The 13512-nt window shown below is 37.2% G+C and overlaps 1 protein-coding gene across 12 annotated transcripts in view; it reads right to left on the bottom strand.

The window, feature by feature from the left end:
* The window catches only part of PICALM (phosphatidylinositol binding clathrin assembly protein), a 100927-nt gene that overhangs the window by 40903 nt on the left and 46512 nt on the right, over nt 1-13512 (bottom strand). For all 12 annotated transcript variants that reach the window (XM_070365044.1, XM_070365043.1, XM_070365048.1 and 9 more), the window contains exons 5-8: nt 12589-12682; nt 5580-5691; nt 4253-4359; nt 2099-2140 (exon numbers count right to left, since the gene is read on the bottom strand). In XM_070365044.1, the coding sequence (XP_070221145.1) occupies nt 2099-2140; nt 4253-4359; nt 5580-5691; nt 12589-12682 (355 nt within the window). The remainder of the gene's footprint in view (nt 1-2098; nt 2141-4252; nt 4360-5579; nt 5692-12588; nt 12683-13512) is intronic.

Genomic DNA, 13512 nt, shown 5'->3' with positions numbered 1-13512 from the left:
TCAATTTTTTTTAAAGACTAGCTTGAAACCCTCTGTCTATGTGTCAAATCTCAACTGAATATGAACAGTTAATTACTTATTTTCCAAAGGAAACCTTTTCAGTGAGCTGAAAAGGAAATGTGCACTACTTTTTAAGTGAAGCAAATACATTAGTGGCATTCACTTACACCAAATATTCTCTAGGATTTGATACAAAGTTTCTGAATTACACGTATCCAAAAGCAGTTGGAAGAGACAGTGCTAGCTAATTTCTGTGTCAACTATGACCTGAACAACTTCCTTCATCCTGTATTTTCTCTCTCTATATCAAGCCCTTAGCACAAGACAGACATGGTAGGAAACGTGAACTTCTGTGTTGATCTGAGGACACATGTGCAATCCCTCAACCCCAACAAATCAACAGCCCAACTATTTCCACTTTTTAAAAATTTCCACTCGTGTATAACTACCATCTTTCCTAAAGTATAATACCATGCATACTAAAGTACAGACACATATGATAGTATGGCCTGAGGTTGATCTTTTTACTTTTAAATTTATTTATTTTAAACTTTTTATTTATATTGGCATATAGCCCATTAACAACGCTGTGATAGTTTCAGGTGGACGGCAAAGGGACTCAGCAATATTATATACATGTATCCATTCTCACCCAAACTCCCTTCCCATCTGAAACTGTCAAATCAGCTTATACTGTTCAAACAATGACTCTTAGCCTATAGCAATAATGTGCTCAATCTTAATCAGGTCAATTATTTCATGTGGGCATATACAAAAATTTTTATTTGTATACAATTCATAACTAGATCTAGTATATACCCTTAGCCTGGAGATCAAAGAGATGAATCACAACAAGTGAGTACAGAGAAAAACAGTAAGAACCATTAACAAGCAAAGTATTTAAAAGAATCCCAGAATGACTGAAAATAAGGTAAAAGAGATAACTACTGAGGAGAGAGTTAATACATAAGGGTAGTTTATGCCAGGTCCTTTCATTCTTAATACTCAATAAACAAACACCAGAAAAGGCCAGAAAAAACTGCAGGTTTAAAGTTTCCTTCCTAAAATTTTTTTAAGATAAGGATAATAAAAAATAATATTATAGTAGCTAACACTGAGTGCTTAATGTGCTAAATGTTTTTTAGGTCTTAACTCTTAATCCTCCCAACTGAGGCAGGTGGGTATTGTAATATCTACATTTTAGAAATAATGAAACTGAAGCAGAGAGTAACTTCCCTAGATCACAGGGCCAGCTGGTGCCACAGGCAGGACTCAAGAGCAATGTTTTGAGGTTTATACTGATGCTTTTGAACTGTGGTGTTGGAGAAGACTCTTGAGAGTCCCTTGGACTGCAAGGAGATCCAACCAGTCCATCCTGGACTAGAGATCAGTCCTGGGTGTTCAATGGAAGGACTGATGCTGAAGCTGAAACTCCAATACTTTGGCCACCTCATGCGAAGAGTTGACTCATTGGAAAAGACCCTGATGCTGGGAGGGATTGGGGGCAGGAGGAGAAGGGGATGACAGAGGATGAGATGGCTGGATGGCATCACCGACTCGATGGACATGCGTTTGGGTAAACTCTGGGAGTTGGTGATGGACAGGGAGGCCTGGCATGCTGCAATTCATGGGGTCGCAAAGAGTCGGACACGACTGAGAGACTGAACTGAACTGAATCTATCTACCTGAGTCAAAGAGCCAAAGTGGAAGGTTTCAAACTGGAAAAACAAATCCTGTGTAAGATAATTCTCTACCAATAGTACAGTGAAGATTCTGTTTTTAAAACACCATTCTCTAAGTTCAGTTCTTACTTTTTTTGGGGGGGAGGGGGGCGGGTATGGTAATGATGATGAGAAACAGAGACTAAAAGGGAATAAACTAAAAGAACAGCAGAGTACTGGCTGGTTCCACCAAGAAGAAATGAGTAGACTTTTATATGGTTATAATGTTAGAACAATCAGCAGCAATATATCAAAACATTAAAAATCAAGAAAAATTACACTGATCTTGACAGCAAGAGCTGCATATTATTCATCTTTGTACCCTTCAGACCTAGTAGAACACAGCAGACACAGACTGACATTACAACAATACTTACCTGTGAAAGATCTGGTATATCACCTCTGTCAATTCCAACTTGCTGTAAGAAGAAGCAGCATCGTATTTAATAGACAAAATTACAATAAGGGGTTTCATAAGTAAAATTTAGAAAATAACATTTATGACTAGTACTATAAGCAATATTTTAGGAAGAATTCTTTAATCCCCACAGATATCATTCAATACTTCTAAAGACTTAGGTATTATGTGATGGCTCTAAAAGTTCTAACAGGAGGGGAAGGAGAGCTGGAAATTCAACAAGGCTACTAAGTTACCATCTCCACATCCTCAAAACACCTAAAGAAGCTACCTTGTCACAATCTGAAAAATTCATCATTTCTGTGACAAAAACACTACACCAAGAGTTAGAAAGGCTGACCATGAAAAAGCCTGTTGGAGCATAAGAAGAAGTTACGGAACAAACCTAACAACAATGACTCACTCTTTCACCATAAAGTACACTTTCCCTGCAGTCACCACAGATTTCAAACCTACATTCACTCAAGCAGGACAGGTTTTATACAAATACCAAGTGATATTTAACCAGGATATAACTGTCCCCACAAAGCAATCCCAACACACTTTCATGATGCTCAGGTACTAGGCAAATTCCAGCAAAGAAGACAAAAACCGTTCTTATTTATTCCAAAACCCTAATTTAAAAATTCTTTTCCCTCCAGTGAAAATAGTCATATTTATGCTATATGACTATTTCATTTTCTAATCACTCTCCCTTTCTTTTCTCAACCTTTTAAGGGCCAATTCCAGAATGGTATCAGTAGAAAATTTGATAAAATAATTCATACTAAGATCTTCAAAGCTAATCACTGAATGATATATTTGTCATCTTCAAACACATTTGAAAAAGTTACTTGAGTCTTCACTCCAAGAACTAAGGTCTCATAATGAAACTGTGAGCCCAAAGACCACTTCATCAAAGAATATTCTTAAGGTAGGGGAGTATTCCTATGGAGTGGATGGTTCATTCCGTTGCAGGGTACGACCAGCAGATCTGGAGGCGAATAAAGGCTTAAAACTTAAGTCAGTATATACAACTTATCAAATGCAAAGAACAAAAGCCAAAGGGAAAGGTCAACAAAGTAAACGTATTTAAAGAATTTACTAGAATCATCATAAATACTACTTCTTTCTGGTTTTTGCACGTGACTGACCCTAAAGATATGGGGGAAAAATTGATTTCTCCTTGAGAGATATTTTAAATCAAAATAAATTTCAGTATACTTCATAAAATAGTTTTAACACCACAAAGCTATTTTCTTCAAAGGTCTCATCATCTTTTTATATCTTACTCCACCTGCTACAGAATAAAACATCACTACGGTAATAGAGGCAGAATCACCAACTTGCCAGTTTCAGATGAACTACTTCGATATTACTGATCAATAATATAATGTATTCATCTTTTAGAATTACCCTAACAAGACACCTCTGGTAATAATAGGTAGATGGAAGAGAAAGGGAAAACAAAAACTCTTTAAGTGCTGCCCTTGTGGAAGCAAGATGATGTCTATAAGCATTACCACAACTACCTTCTGTGACTCTCAGAAACTCATTTTTCAAAAAGATTTACAAAATTAATTATTCTATAACCTACATTCATAGCTTTCATAAACAATGACAAACAATAAATGCATTAAGTTCACTTCTGAAGGGAAGAAAACATTCTGAACCATATGGCTCTGGTTGCAAGTCTTACTGAAGGAAGGAGAGCTGCACTAACATAGAATATTCTTTACCACATTTAATAGAATAAATCTTCTATGATATACAGCCAATTCCAAACATAAAAATCACCACCATCTACCTGATTTTACAGAGAAAGCATTTAAAAATTAGGTTACTTTTTCGTATTCAATACTAGATTAAACACACAGGGTAATACTCAATGTTATACCGTATTCATACGATAACATGAATATGTATACGTATAACGTATATGTATTTATGTATGAATACATATAATGTATTCATAACAGCACAGAATGCGATATAGTGTAGTGTTATAACTGAATATGTACCTTACTATATTTAAGACACTTCTTTCACTTGGGTAAAGACTGATTTCTTTGAAATGTACACTTAAAGACAAAGAAACCAAGTTAAGAGATACAGTCATTTAAACACAGTTTACCTCTGCAACTTTGAGAAACTCTGAGATTCTAGTCATCCTAGTCAGGAACTTCTTATAGATGTCAAGACCTTCTTTGCACTGGTTCTTTTTCATATCAAAATATTTTTCTGCCAAAAACAGATTATAAACATACTTTTATTCATATCAAAATATAATACTCAAAAGAGAAAAAAGATTTAAAACAGCCGATGGTATACTGATGTCTCAGAAAACACATTCACCCTACAGAAAAAAGTGTTAAATTAGCTTAGGTATTCAAAGCAAGTTAAAATAGAGATGCTGCTATATTAAAAATTAAGAAATTATGATTTTACTATTACCAGTTTTTCCTACAATACTTCTTCCCTAACAATTCTCTAAGTATAATTTGCATGTTAATATAGATCACATTTGACTCCATTTAAAACAGTGCTAAATGCCTATTTCCAAATACTCTAAATAATATTAAGAAAGATGGCAACTTTTCTAAGTCCAGATGTCACTTGGAAAACTAATTTAACCTACATAAACAGCAGTAAAGAGCTTAATTTATACCAAGGTGGGAGACTATACTTTCTAAAACTTTGTAAAAATCTTTCCATTTTTCACTTGTGGGAAAAAAAAAAAAGTTTCCCTATCTCCATGGATTAAAGCATCCCTAAATGAGTTTGTATTACCCCTGCCTATGAAAATCAAATTTAAATAAATTATTTTTAAAAAATTACTGAAAAGGGAGAACATATATATTTGAGTAAATATATCTGACATCTTGACACCTGATACTTTGACACTCTTTGCAGTATTACTTTTCTACTCCATTCAAACTCCATTGAAAAAAATTAGCATCTCTAGGCAAAACTGAATGCCCTATATACCTAATACACAATAAAGCACCACATACTCCTAAAATGCCTCAAATGTAAAAAACATCCTTTAAAAAAGTATTTATTTTAAAATAATTATCAATCTAAAAATTAGGTTTTGAAAAAAGTACCAATTTTACAATTAAAAATTCATTTTGGAATAAACTGAGGAAATTATTTTCCTGAGACAGAAAATTCCAACTTAATTTTTAAGAAATTTTTCTATTTCTGAAAATAAAACTGATAGAAAAAAATACAGATGTATCTAAAAAGTGCATAGTTCATCTGGCTGAACATTCTAATTGTATAATTATTTAATCACTTAGCATGTGTAGTCAGGTATAAAATTCTTTTCTCCAAACTGTTCAATGAATAACTATATCTCAATGAATTTTAAGGCAGCTTTAAGTAATAACTAAGACAATATTATTTATCAATGACACAAGATAAGAAATAAAGCGTTATTAAACGATAGAAATATTTACCCAACAGGTTAATAATTCCTTCATTGTATGCTGCAAACAGTCTAATGGCATCTTTGAACAGGAGCATGAAGGCAGCATTTATTACCCCATTTGTAAGTTCGTTGCTATTAACCTGGAAAAAAAAAACACATTAGCTAATGTTCTGTTCTAAAATGACAATGACTTCCTTCAAAGTAAAATACAATGAATTCAAACACTTAGGTGTAGGACAGAAAAAGACATTTATCTCTAGCAATCAGAGTCACAGCCATACAGTGCAAAAATATTAATCGAAGAATTCAGATTTATTTAAAAGCCACAACACAAACCCTATAACACTGAATTTAGTTCAGAAATAAGTCAGTGAGAACAAAAGTACCCTTCAACTCTTGAAATTCTTAGGCTACATCTCAGAAGTATTTTAAGTTCATTTCAACATTAAATACTTCTAGTTACAAAATAAAGCCCATTTCTAAGTTCACTTCAGTCATGAAGAATTTACTGAATGTTTCTAAATAAAAAAAATATTTATTAAATGGCTACTATAATCACCAAAGAACTGAATTAAGCTAGGTAGAAAATATTTTTTTAAAAGAAATAATTTTCCCAATATTACAAACAAACTGAACTTCAAAATGGTTATAATATTCTACCTCATATGGTTACAGAATTAACTGACATACTCATGTAGAGTCTGATGCAGTATTTTACACATAAATGTTCAATATTTATTTTTTCTTAAACTTTTTATTTTGTATTGGGTATATCTGATTAACAATGTTGTGCTTGTTTCAAATGAAAAGAGAAGGGACTCACCCATATATATACATGTATCCAATGATCAATATTATTAGTGACTCATGCTTTAATAAAACAAAAAAAGCAGTTGTCTACCAAGATATATGAGAAATACCTTTAGCTTAACAAGAAAATAATCAAAAGGATAGAACAAGTTACTTAAGTTCCTTTTAAGATAACTGTGGTGGTGGTGGTTCAGTTGCTAAGTTGTGTTGGCTCTTATGACCCCATGGACTCTAGCCTATCAGGCTCTCATTCCATAGATTGTCCAGGCAAGAATACTAGACTGGGTTGCCATCTAGACAACTAAGTACATGATAATTAACTTGTTAGGTAAAGAAAAATATAAGCTGAATGGTAAGCAACAAATTGGTAAATATTTTCAGAATATCTGACAAGATCAATCTGCATTATAGAGAGAATTCTATAAGACAATTCACAAAATAAAAAATACATATAGCTAATAATGTGAAAAGAAGTTCAACTTCACCAATACGCAAATTAAAAGAATCAAATTAAATTACTGAACTATCCTCTCTTGACTACCAGACTAGTAGGTATCAAGACAGTCAAAACCAAGGTATTACTCTACACCAATAAGAACAAAGAAAAACAGGTACCTATTGACTAGTGACTGGCTCAACCCTTTTGGAGTATAATTTGGCAATATTTATTAAAAACTTAAATGTTTATGGCCTTTGACCATCTAATTCTTTGTCTAGGGCATTAATTCTATATAAATAGGCTTACAAATGTATGCTGCTGCTAAGTCGCTTCAGTTGTGTCCGACTCTGTGTGACCCCATAGACGGCAGCCCACCAGGCTCCGCCGTCCCTGGGATTCTCCAGGCAAGAACACCGGAGTGGGTTGCCATTTCCTTCTCCAATGCATGAAAGTGAAAAGTGAAAGTGAAGTCGCTCAGTCGTGTCTGACTCTTAGCGACCCCATGGACTGCAGCCTACCAGGCTCCTCCATCCATGGGTACTCCTCCAGCCAAGAGTACTGGAGTAGGGTGCCATTGTCTTCTCCGTATAAATGTATAGATACACTATTATCTAATACACACATGGAGTATCTAGTATCCCTCCCTTCTGTTTTTTCCTCCCATTTTCTGAACTAAAAAACCAAATGCCCTAAACATTTATCAACAAGTAACGTGTTAGTCGCTCAGCTGTGTCCAACTCTTTGCAACCCCATGGACTGTAGCCCGCCACACTCCTCTGTCCATGGGATTTTCCAGGCAAGAATACTGGAGTGGATTGCCATTTCCTTCTCCAGCAGATTTTCCCAGCCCAGGGATTGAAGCCAGGTCTCCTGCATTGCAGGCGGGTTCTTTACCATCTGAGCCATCTGGAAAGCAATAAATTATTACATACAACAAAGTATAATACATTGAAAAGAACATGCAATTTTATAAAGATACCCACAATAAATCAAGTGGAAAAAAAAATCATGGTTGGATGTTTTCTCTATAAAAATCAAAATAAAGTTTAGCAGTCACATTAATCCCCTGTCTTCTGGACTAGGAGCCAGCAAACTAGGGGCGTGACTCAGTACTTCAGACTGTGCAGCCCACAGGATCTGTCACAACTTCTTGGCCCCATTATTACCGCAAAGAAAGCAGCCATGTAACCAATGAGCCTGTTCTAAAACCACTATTGTGGACACTGAAATACAAATTTCATATACTTTTCACCTATTTAAAAAATTCTTTTATTACTAGCAACCATTCAAAAATGTGAAAATACCCCTTTTCTATTATTTGCAACCATTTAAAAATGTTCTCAGTTCACAAGCCACATAAAAAAACAGTAGCTTGAGAATCTGCTCTAGTCTCTAAAGTACCTATGGGATGCATTTACTCAATGTTTATTGAACACTATCTATGTGCCACACAGTACTGACAACAGGGATACTGCAGAGAAAAGCAAAGCTGGTCCCTGGCCTCCAGAAGTTAAAGATTATCAAGTAACAGCACAGCATTAAAGGAAAATCAATTTCAGCATAAAACTGTCACAGTTTCAATCACTAACTTACACTTACAAGGTCTAAAATAAAATACCTTAAGCTAGATGCACCAAAAAAGATGACTTGAAAATGCTAACACCCAACATCAGTTCAGTTCAGTTCAGTCGGTCAGTCATGTCCGACTCTTTGCGACCCCATGAAGTGCATCATGCCAGGCCTCCCTGTCCATCACCAACTCCTGGAGTTCACTCAGACTCACGTCCATCGAGTCAGTGATGCCATCCAGCCATCTCATCCTCTGTTGTCCCCTTCTCCTCCTGCCCCCAATCCCTCCCAGCATCAGAGTCCTTTCCAGTGAGTCAACTCTTCCCACGAGGTGGCCAAAGTACTGGAGTTTCAGCTTTAGCATCATTCCTTCCAACACCCAACATACTACAAACAAATAACAAAGCTAGAAACTCAGTTCAAGTAGCAGTCATTAAAACAAAAATCCCAGGGAAAACAGAGTCCTTGGGCAATAGCTATACGATACATTGTTACAAGTATATTTGAACTTCCCTTTATTTCTTAATAACTGTCATGCTTTGAGTTCTGCAAAGTGGACAAAAAGTGAAATCTTAAGACAGTCATAAGGAAAATTTTTGTACATTTTTAACATCTAAAAACCATTATCAAAAAAAGCAGATTTTCACATCAATCTCTTCACCTCTCCATCACTTTCTTCAGCTTCAGTTGAGTTCAGTTCAGTCGCTCAGTCGTGTCCAACTCTTTGCGACCCCATGAATCGCAGCACGCCAGGGCTCCCTGTTCATCACCATCTCCCGGAGTTCACCCAAACTCACGTCCATCAAGTCGATGATGCCATCCAGCCATCTCATCCTCTGTTTTCCCCTTCTCCTTCTGCCCCCAATCCCTCCCAGTATCACAGTCTTTTCCAATGAGTCAACTCTTCGCATGAGGTGGCCAAAGTACTGGAGTTTCAGCTTTAGCATCAGTCCTTCCAAAGAAATCCCAGGGCTGATCTCCTTCAGAATGGACTGGTTGGATGTCCCTGCAGTCCAAGGGACTCTCAAGAGTCTTCTCCAACACCACAGTTCAAAAGCATCAATTCTTCGGCACTCAGCTTTCTTCACAGTCCAACTCTCACATCCATACATGACCACTGGAAAAACCACAGCCTTGACTAGACAGCCCTTTGTTGGCAGAGTAATATCTCTGCTTTTCAATATGCTATCTAGGTTGGTCATAACTTTCCTTCCAAGGACTAAGCGTCTTTTAATTTCATGGCTGCAGTCACCATCTGCAGTGATTTTGGAGCCCCCAAAAATAAAGTCTGACACTGTTTCCACTGTTTCCCCATCTATTTCCCATAAAGTGATGGGACCAGATGCCATGATCTTAGTTTTCTGAATGTTGAGTTTTAAGCCAACTTTTTCACTCTCCACTTTCACTTTCATCAAGAGGCTTTTGAGTTCCTCTTCACTTTCTGCCATAAGGGTGGTATCATATGCATATCTGAGGTGATTGATATTTCTCCCGACAATCTTGATTCCAGCTTGTGCTTCTTCCAGCCCAGCATTTCTCGTGATATACTCTGCATAGAAGTTAAATAAGCAGGGGGACAATATACAGCCTTGACATACTCCTTTTCCTATTTGGAACCAGTCTGTTGTTCCATGTCCAGTTCTAACTGTTGCTTCCTGACCTGCATACAGATTTCTCAAGAGGCGAGAAATGGTATTTCTCAGGTGGTCTGGTATTCCCATCTCTTTCAGAATTTTCCACAGTTGATTGTGATCCACAGAGTCAAAGGCTTTGGCATAGTCAATAAAGCAGAAATAGATGTTTTTCTGGAACTCTCTTGCTTTTTCCATGATCCAGCGGATGTTGGCAATTTGATCTCTGGTTCCTCTGCCTTTTCTAAAACCAGCTTGAACATCAGGAAGTTCACGGTTCACATATTGCTGAAGCCTGGCTTGGAGAATTTTGAGCATTACTTTTCTAGCATGTGAGATGAGTGCACTTATGCGGTAGTTTGAGCATTCTTTGGCATTGCCTTTCTTAGGGATTGGAATGAAAACTGACCTTTTCCAGTCCTGTGGCCACTGCTGAGTTTTCCCAATTTGCTGGCATATTGAGTGCAGCACTTTCACAGCATCATCTTTCAGAATTTGAAATAGCTCAACTGGAATTCCATCACCTCCACTAGCTTTGTTCGTAGTGATGCTTTCTAAGGCCCACTTGACTTCACATTCCAGGATGTCTGGCTCTAGGTCAGTGATCACATCATCGTGATTATCTGGGTCGTGCAGATCTTTTTTGTACAGTTCTTCTATGTATTCCTGCCACCTCTTCTTAATATCTTCTGCTTCTGTTAGGTCCATACCATTTCTGTCCTTTTTCAAGCTCATCTTTGCATGAAATGTTCCCTTGGTATCTCTAATTTTCTTGAAGAGATCTCCAGTCTTTCCCATTCTGTTGTGTTCCTCTATTTCTTTGCATTGGTCGCTGAAGAAGGCTTTCTTATCTCTTCTTGCTATTCTTTGGAACTCTGCATTCAGATGCTTATATCTTTCCTTTTCTCCTTTGCTTTTCGCTTCTCTTCCTTTCACAGCTATTTGTAAGGCCTCCCCAGACAGCCATTTTGCTTTTTTGCATTTCTTTTCCATGGGGATGGTCTTGATCCCTGTCTCCCCTACAATGTCACGAACCTCCATCCATAGTTCACAGGCACTCTATCAGATCTAGTCCCTTAAATCCATTTCTGACTTCCACTGTATAATCATAAGGGATTTGATTTAGGTCATATCTGAATGGTCTAGTAGTTTTCCCTACTTTCTTCAATTTAAGTCTGAATTTGGCAATAAAGAGTTCATGATTTGAGCCACAGTCAGCTCCTGGTCTTGTTTTTGCTGACTGTATAGAGCTTCTCCATCTTTGGCTGCAAAGAATATAATCAATCTGATTTCGGTGTTGACCATCTGGTGATGTCCATGTGTAGAGTCTTCTCTTGTGTTGTTGGAAAAGGGTGTTTGCTATGACCAGTGCATTTTCTTAGCAAAACTCTATTAGTCTTTGCCCTGCTTCATTCTGTATTCCAAGGCCAAATTTGCCTGTTACTCCAGGTGTTTCTTGACTTCCTACTTTTGCATTCCAGTCCCCTATGATGAAAAGGACATCTTTTTTCGGTGTTAGTTCTAAAAGGTCTTGTAGGTCTTCACAGAACCGTTCAACTTCAGCTTCTTCAGCGTTACTGGTTGGGGCATAGACTTGGATTACTGTGATACTGAATGGTTTGCCTTGGAAACGAACAGAGATCATTCTGTCGTTTTTGAGATTGCATTCAAGTACTGCATTTCAGACTCTTTTGTTGACCATAATGGCTACTCCATTTCTTCTGAGGGATTCCTGCCCACAGTAGTAGATATAATGGTTATCTGAGTTATGTTCACCCATTCCAGTCCATTTTAGTTCACTGATTCCTAGAATGTCGACGTTCACTCTTGCCATCTCTTGTTTGACCACTTCCAATTTGCCTTGATTCATGGACCTGACATTCCAGGTTCCTATGCAATACTGCTCTTTACAGCACTGGACCTTGCTTCTATCACCAGTCACATCCACAAATGGGTATTGTTTTTGCTTTGGCTCCATCCCTTCCTTCTTTCTGGAGTTGTTTGTCCACTGATCTCCAGTAGCATATTGGGCCCCTACTAACCTGGGGAGTTCCTCTTTCAGTATCCTATCATTTTGCCTTTTCATACTGTTCATGGGGTTCTCAAGGCAAGAATACTGAAGTGGTTTGCCATTCCCTTCTCCAGTGGACCACATTCTGTCAGATCTCTCCACCATGACTCGCCCGTCTTGGGTGGCCCCACGGGCATGGCTTAGTTTCATTGAGTTAGACAAGGCTGTGGTCCTAGTGTGATTAGACTGACTAGTTTTCTGTGAGTATGGTTTCAGTGTGTCTGCCCTCTGATGCCCTCTTCCAACACCTACCGTCTTACTTGGGTTTCTTTGGCTTGTATACCCTATAATATAGCGGGGATTATGGAAGCACCACCAAAGAAATCAGAGTAAATCTTAAGCAATTATTAAAATATAAAGTAATCTGATTTGGGGCTACATTTACAGAAAATCCTTAGCCAAATAGGATAATAGTGTGAAAAAATTAGTCTATGACAACTTGAGATAAAAAAATCTAATTAAAATGATGAAATTTTTAAAATACCCAATTACAAAAGCATTTATGTAATCAACTTACATTAAAATCAAGAAGGGCATCCATTTGATTCTGAATAATTGGTACAGTTTTTAGGAGTTTTTCTGTGTTCATGGTTCTCATAACTCCATCAGCCCTGTTTAAGGAAAAAAACAATTGAGTTTGTTATTAAATCTATATTTCAAATTCCCAACTGGTTCTCTATTTAAACAGAGAACAAGTTGTTACCAAACTTCACACGTTTTTATGTCATTATTGAACCTGATACCTCAAGTAGAAATCATATAGAAAAACAAAAACAGAAAATACCGTATGTCCAATATCAAAGTGCTCATTTCAAACTAAAAAGATGTAAAACATGAGACATAAAAATAAAAGCTTACAATATATAACCAGGTTTATACTATACTTTTCACATGAGGAAATCATCTGATGCTCACACTACTCATTCATCTAAAGGGCATTTCCCTCAAATCACTAAAGAGGACACAGCACTTGAATACAAGTCTTGGCAAGTACCACTTTATTTAAAGTAGTTTATCTGTGCTCAAATCAAAATTATTTTAGGGATTCCTTGGTGGTCCAGTAGTTAAGAATCCTCCTTGTAATGCAGGGAATGCTGATTGGTACCCTGGTCTGGGAAGATCCCACTTGCCACTGGGCAACTAAGCCCCTGTGCCAAAACGGCTGAGCTTGCGCTCTGGAGCCTGTGAGCTGCAATTACTGAACTCAAGTGCAGCAGCTACTAACGCCTCGGGCCCTGGAGCCAGCGCTCCTCAACGAGAGGGATCACCGGAATGAGAAGCCCGTGCCCCACAACAAAGAGGAGCCTCTGCTCTCCACAACGAAAGAAACCTGTGCACAGCAACAAAGGCCCAGCATAGCCATAAATAAAACATGAAGTTATATACTCAAATATATACAATTTAAAAAAATTTTATTACAATATAAAGGACAGTTTTACCA

This window comes from Bos mutus, chromosome 29 (genome assembly GCF_027580195.1).
Source record: "Bos mutus isolate GX-2022 chromosome 29, NWIPB_WYAK_1.1, whole genome shotgun sequence".
NCBI classification, from domain to species: Eukaryota; Metazoa; Chordata; class Mammalia; order Artiodactyla; family Bovidae; genus Bos; species Bos mutus.
This window is presented reverse-complemented; position numbering and strand designations above follow the sequence as displayed.